The sequence below is a fragment of the Erythrolamprus reginae genome, chromosome 2 (assembly GCF_031021105.1).
Source record: "Erythrolamprus reginae isolate rEryReg1 chromosome 2, rEryReg1.hap1, whole genome shotgun sequence".
Classification (NCBI taxonomy): domain Eukaryota; kingdom Metazoa; phylum Chordata; class Lepidosauria; order Squamata; family Dipsadidae; genus Erythrolamprus; species Erythrolamprus reginae.
In genome coordinates this window covers 73,810,962-73,817,675 of record NC_091951.1, presented here as the reverse complement: position 1 = coordinate 73,817,675, position 6,714 = coordinate 73,810,962, and the positions used below count along the sequence as shown (strand labels likewise).

General features: G+C 35.9%; 1 protein-coding gene across 4 annotated transcripts in view; it reads right to left on the bottom strand.

Moving 5' to 3' along the window:
* Positions 1–2,728: 2,728 nt before the first annotated feature.
* Positions 2,729–6,714, bottom strand: part of KLF15 (KLF transcription factor 15) — a 29,608-nt gene continuing 25,622 nt past the window's right edge. For 3 of the 4 annotated variants that reach the window (XR_011557947.1, XM_070738356.1, XM_070738355.1), the window contains one exon: positions 2,729–6,523. Coding sequence is in view for 2 of the 4 variants with exons in the window: in XM_070738356.1 (XP_070594457.1) it covers positions 6,355–6,523 (169 nt within the window). In the remaining 2 variants the exon portion in view is untranslated. The remainder of the gene's footprint in view (positions 6,524–6,714) is intronic. The other variant, XR_011557948.1, reaches the window with a different exon arrangement.

The window sequence follows — 6,714 nt, the reverse complement described above, 5'->3', positions numbered from 1 at the left end:
AATTTCATTATCCAATTATTAGCATTTAGATTTATGTATGGCTTCACGGTGCATTACAGCCCTCTCTAAGCGGTTTACACAGAGTAAGCATATTGCCCCCAACAATCTGGGTTCTCATTTTACTGACTTTGGAAGGATGGAAGGCTGAGTCAACCTTAAGCCTACTGAGATTCGATCTGCCAAACTGCTGTCAGTCGGTGATCAGAAGAAGTAGCTTGCAGTACTGCACTCTAACCAACTGTTATTAATTAGTATTAATAACAGTTCCAGTAATAATAATGTTGCTTTTAATCTACCAACAATTGACATTCTCTGGAGAGATTATAAAACTACCAAATCAGAAAAATAATCAAACATACATAGTAGAACTGTAGAAAAAACAATTGCTACCAACCTGTCTCCCATTGAGGAAGTGTATACTGCATGAGTCAAAAAGAGGCTTGTGAAAATATTTACAGATCTGGACATAAACTGTTTCAACTCTTACCCTCAAAAGGACGCTACTGCTATAACTACTATTATTAATCTTCTCATTGTTCCTATCACTCATGTACTCCCACTAATAACTATATGACTGTAACTTTGTTGCTTGTATTCGTACAATTTATATTGATTGTTTCCTAATATGATTTGATTGCTTACCTATCATTAAATGTTGTACCCCATGATTCTTGATGAATGTATCTTTTTTATGTACACTGAGAGCATGTGCACCAAGACAAATTCCTTGTGTGTCCAATCATACTTGGCCAATAAAATTTTATTCTATTCTGTTCTGTTCTATTCTATTCTATTCTATTCTATTCTCTATTCTATTCTATTCTGTATTCTATATTCTATTCTATTTTACTCTATTCTGTATTCTATTCTATTCTATTTCTATTTCTTTTTAAAAAAAATATTTTAATTGAATTTTCAAAAAGACAAACAAAGACATACAACACTAAACATTTAAGGAGCTACCATTGCTCCGCTTGTTGTAGAAGTCTAACTAATACAAAAATATAAAAAAGTATAAAAAATCCTAACTGTAATCAGATCAAAGCAGAAATACCACACATGTAAGTTACATTCTTGTGAGATTTAACTCTATATTTTTAGTATTAAACTTATTAATTAAATTTCTTTCTATTTTAAAATATTCTATGCTTATACAAAAGAAAAAGAAAAAGAAAGATTATTAGTAATACTATTTACTATTTCATTCTATATTATAATTAATTATTAATACCATTTTTAAAATTCCACCAATCGTATACTTTGTTCCATATTTTATAATATTCTGTTTCAGTTTGATTATTTAAACGTTTAGTCATCATATCTAGTTCTGCACATTCTATAATTTTTTTTAATACTTCTATTTCTATTTCTATTGGGAAGTATGCATCATATATTCCTAGGAAATATGTAACACAGGAAATATGGAAAATGTTGAAAGGCTTTTATCCCAGTATGGTATGGGTGCTTAAAATTAAAAACTATAAAAATACTAGTGGAAAAAATATTAATGAGTTAATGCACTAAAACACCATCTGTATGGGCTCCAGGGATGTATTACCCATTTCTATGTGAGGAATCACAATTAAGAAGACCTTTTCCTTTGTAGGCCCCTGACACATCTGATTAGCTGAGGTCTCCATATCAAAAATCCAGACAGATATTTTGGAAAGATGCTGCTGCTTAAAATATTCTGATGCTCAGCATGTCCAATTTTAAAAATCAAAATGAACTCTTTATTTATGTCTCATCTTTATTATTTGTATAAATTACTCAATGTGGCAAACATACCTAATGCATCTTCAATGCTCCTTTAAGGCTCAGAAACTGACTGACAAATTGACCAAATTGGCATGTGATTAATTATAAGCAAACTTTATAGCTTTATTTTATTCAAGTTCTATGGCCACCCATCTCAAACAAAGGACCAAATACAACCCGCAGAGCAGCGATGTTACATGTGTCCAAGATCCAACATCATTGACTACTTATGCACTTGCATTCTACATCAGTTGAAGCTTCAAAATGCTCTTCATGGGCAGCCCCATAGAAAATGCATTGTAGTAATCCAGATGAGAGGGCATGGATACATGAGTGGCTATGAACAGTCTCCAAATTGTGCATTGGGTCTATTTGGGGCAATGCCATTCCATCCAGGACTACAGGGGGGAACCTTGTAACCCGAAAGCCCAAAGCTACCATATTCAGTCTTGCTAGGGTTGAGACGAAGCCCATTGCATCCCATCCAGACTTCTATAGCCGCCAGGCCTGGGGACAGGATATTGACAGCTAAACACTTAGTTCAAAAAGGTGAACTAATGGTACTTTCCAAACAGTTTTCAAAGTTACCTGGACTCTTGAAAGATTGCTTATTATAAGGCTTTTAGAAAGCTTTAATATGCCAAAAGGTAGTTAAGAACATTTAGTAATGAGCAGAAATTTTGTGGGGGGAAAGAACTTTGAATCTCATTAAGGATTCAGTGATTGATATGATCATGGAAGTAACATTTAGGGTAGCTTCTCATTAAAGTCTCAAGGAAGCATAAATGAAATTAGGAAGGAAAAGGAAAACTCATTAAAGTCATGTATATTATAAGTTCAGTTTTAGTCTTGGATCTACCAACCATAGGATATGAGTGTTGCCAATTACTTACTAAATTATTACCAGCCAACTATGATTGATTAAAAATTTCCAATTTATGAGTAGAAACCAAAAATTAATGTAACATTATTTGTAAAATTTAAAATTTCTTTTTTATTGTCAAAGTAAATATATTTTATGAAGAACAAAAGAAAAAATATACAGAATTGTAACTTATGTACACTGGCTTTAAAGATATTATTTTGACTCTAATTTACATCATCTTTGTGTTTTTAAAAGATATTTTATATAGATATGCAATATGTACAATTTTATTTACATACATTCATAGGATGTGAGATAAAAACCAGTCAATAGGAGAGACATTCACATATAGTATACAAATTTCCAGAGGACCAAAGGAATGCATTCCTAGCATAAAGAATTGGAACTATTGTTCTTAAATGACAACATAGTCTCTGTTTTGACCTACTCAACAACCAGAATTGCAGTGTTTTGATTCCTGTTTGGTTAACATAAAAAGATAGGGCGTGATGCTAAAATTTATTGCTACTGGGCCCCTCTGAAAGCAGAGAACTGCTCATAGTTAATCCTGCCCCATTGCTTTCAGTGAGGTTCAACCATGGCTACATTTGCTCAAATATGCTGTGAACATGACAGCTATGACTCAACATTTAGTTTTGCGATTGAATTGACACATAGGGGCTTTGAATGATTATCTAAAGCTAAAACAGAAGAAAAGGCTTAATTAAAAGTAATCCAAATTAAAACGTTGCACAAATACCACCACAAAGTCCTTAACTGATTTGTTGTGCATGTTGTGTGATCATAGCCTACCCTTTAAAAATATCCAATAACCCTACTTACTCTATTCTCATTCTCTAGAAATATCCTAAAATCAGTAGAGTACGAAATATATATATATAAGGAAATGTTGTCTAACGTATTTTTCCTGCTTCATCAGATTATCTGTATGTTGTGTATATTCCCTTAAAAAACATTAAAGGCCCCATGCTAGTTGGCTGGAACACCCAATGCTCCAGTTACATTGCTCTCTGAATAGCGGCCCATAGCAATTGAGTACCACTTACTGCTCAAATCTCTCAAAGTGCTTTCATAAAACATTCACTAAGTCAGAAGTCTTTCCTTCTCAGCCACTGGGAATATGGATTAGGTTCAGCATTGTAAACAAGGGCAAATTGGCTCAGCAGGGTTTTTTTTCACCCTTAGGTCTGTGAAGATGCTATACAAGCTGAGGCAAAAGGATTGGCACAGTTAGAAACTAAGGGTAACATTCCAGAAGAGGTCGCATAGATATTTTTTCTGCAGGAATGATAGTTGATTAAGGCTGCTCGCCTACCCAAAGTCAATGGCACAGCAAGAAATTGACACCAGATTTCATGCAGCTATCCCATTCTCCTGCAGCACAATCACGGGGGAGTGGGGACAAAACACACTATTCTGCTCAAGGATGAATTGAAGAATAATGGCAAGCATCATTCCTGGAGAAGAGGGGGCATGACCCCTTTCCACTATTTAATAAAGCAACAGAGGGTGGCCATCTTCTAAGGCCAGGAGCACCTTTGTCATTTTGAACCACATCATAGTTAGAAAACGGTCATTGTGCAGGAAGATTTTCCTGCTCATACAATGATTTTCAAAAGAGGAGATGGCCAATCACATTTAACAATATTCAAGACTGGGGAAATGGCTTTCCACTACCACTAACTCACGCTTCCTGAATATTCTCCATCTCCTCAGCTTATCCAATTTTCCCCCTAAGAGCACCTTCAAGTTCATATAAGATTATGAGGCATTCTTGCATATGGCTTCCCTTGGTGGGGAATTTTTTTTTAAAAAAAATATCAAGTTGAGTAGAGAGTCTGGAACAATAGCCATCACATTCCCTACTTCTGAAAGTAGCACCATAGCCGTGTGATAGTTGGTAGTGTGATAGTTGGAACTTCGTAGAAAAACTTCATTCATTTCCTCCCCAGCACTGGTTCGCCATATGCATACGCACACATGCAAATCCCTGGCCTATCAGATCAATAGCCTACCCTGGCTTCTTATAGGAACAGATTGTCCATGGCTGGATTTTGGCACTATGACATATAGTGCAAGATTGATGTGCTCTACCAGTGAAGAACCTAAAGAAAATCCCTAGATAAATGATTTAATACATTGAATAGATAAATATTTGGCCTTCTTAACTGCTGTGGTGGATAATTCTATTCATCTTTGGTATATGTCTTTAATTATGCAAGCTTAACTGTTTAAGACCTTGGGGAAAATATTATCAGATTCTAGTTACTAAATGTGAGAGAATTGCTTTAGCTTGGTCTTCTCCAACTTGATTGTGATGTTTGGGGAATTCTGCAAGATAAATCCACTTGTCCAAGTTGAAGAAAGCCAATTTTAGCCCCTTCTGTGATTATGAATCTCAATAGTGCAAAATAGAGAACTGGGCAACAGGATACTTCTCTGAAATTTTCCATAGTTTTTATACAACCTAAAGAAGGCTTGTGCCTAAATTGTGGGGCAACTCATGCAAAGACATTATCTCTGGGCTGAATGACAAAAGGTTATATATCGGAGACAGAGGTAATTGGGTGAAAAGGCATGGATGTCTTATCCTAATTTATTTATTTTCTCCAGCCATGTGAGATGTAACAGGAATTTTATTTATTTTATTTATTGATTGATTGATTGATTGATTGGATTTATATGCCGCCCCTCTCCGAAAACTCGGGGCGGTTATTTTTATACTAATCTTTACATGGGACTAAGAACAAGGGACAGTGAAATCTGCCAGTTCCATTGAAACATATTCTCAAGAGGGAGATCTGGTAAGTCTCCAAATGGCAGCAACTAATAGGCTCAGATATGGAAACAATTAGGGCCCTGGTTCCCAACATGGTGTCCACGCCCTCACAGGGAGACAATATCATTGGGGGCAATTGGAACCTTGTTTAAACTTAGTTAAAGGCCTTTAGGCTTCCTCTGCATGAGTAGTTCACTTTTTGAATAATAAGAATTATATGTCATGGGAGGGGAAGGCTTCAGGATTTTAGAGATGCTTAGGTGGGGCATGGCCAAAGACTGGGAACCACTGATTTAGAGGTTATTCATACTAGAACGATCATTCCATACACTGGTTTATTGCTTAGTCTAATCAAAGACCCATCTATTGTCAATCCCTTCTTGCTATACGCACATATTGCTGACATGTTTCTACTGTTCATTTGAGAGCACCTATGAAGATCTAGCTAATGAACGCAACACCAAATCATTGCATCAACAAAAATGAACTTAAGAAAATTGAAGTGGACTTCTCCGCCATTTCAAAAGCAAATCGCTCTTTCCAAAGCAGGCAAATAGATCAACTTAATAATATTAATAATTCATTTTTTAAATTAAAAAAAACCTCATGATGAATAGCCCTGTACATGAGCAAAAGCGCTCAGGAATGCCAGAACTGTAATTAACTAGCAGCAAGTTGTCCATATATTATCATGAGGTTGGAGCTCAACTGACTGAAAATGAAATGCTGTAATTCCCAAAAAGAAGCGGCAGCAACAAAAAGAATTAGGGGAAAAAATAGCAAAGTTGCTGAATGATGGTGAGGGAGGAAGGCACGTGTGATGTCCTAATGGCAGAGGTTACATGGAGAGAAATAAATTATCACAAGAAAAGAACCTATGTTGCTTGTGGCAGTTCTTAGAGGCATCGTGGGAAGGACTGGACTGGACAAATCAATTGACTGAGCGCACCGAGCGGCTGCTTCGCGGAAATCGATGGACTTTGACATGCTTGGATAGATGGTCACTTCGTGCAAACTTCTTCTCACACACAGGGCACTGATACGGTTTCACTCCAGAGTGGGAACGCCGATGTCGAGAAAGTTCATCTGATCGTGAGAACCTGGAAGCAAATAAGAAAAGATTATCAATGTGACGCCTTCACCTTTAGATGGTCATCAATGTACAGTATATAAAAACAGAACCAAGAATACTTAATATTGTGATCATTCCTTCAAAGACAGACTCCTGAAGAATATTTCTTTTTTCTTTTTCTTTCTTTCTATGGCCTTGTAATCCATTGTATCATGGTGG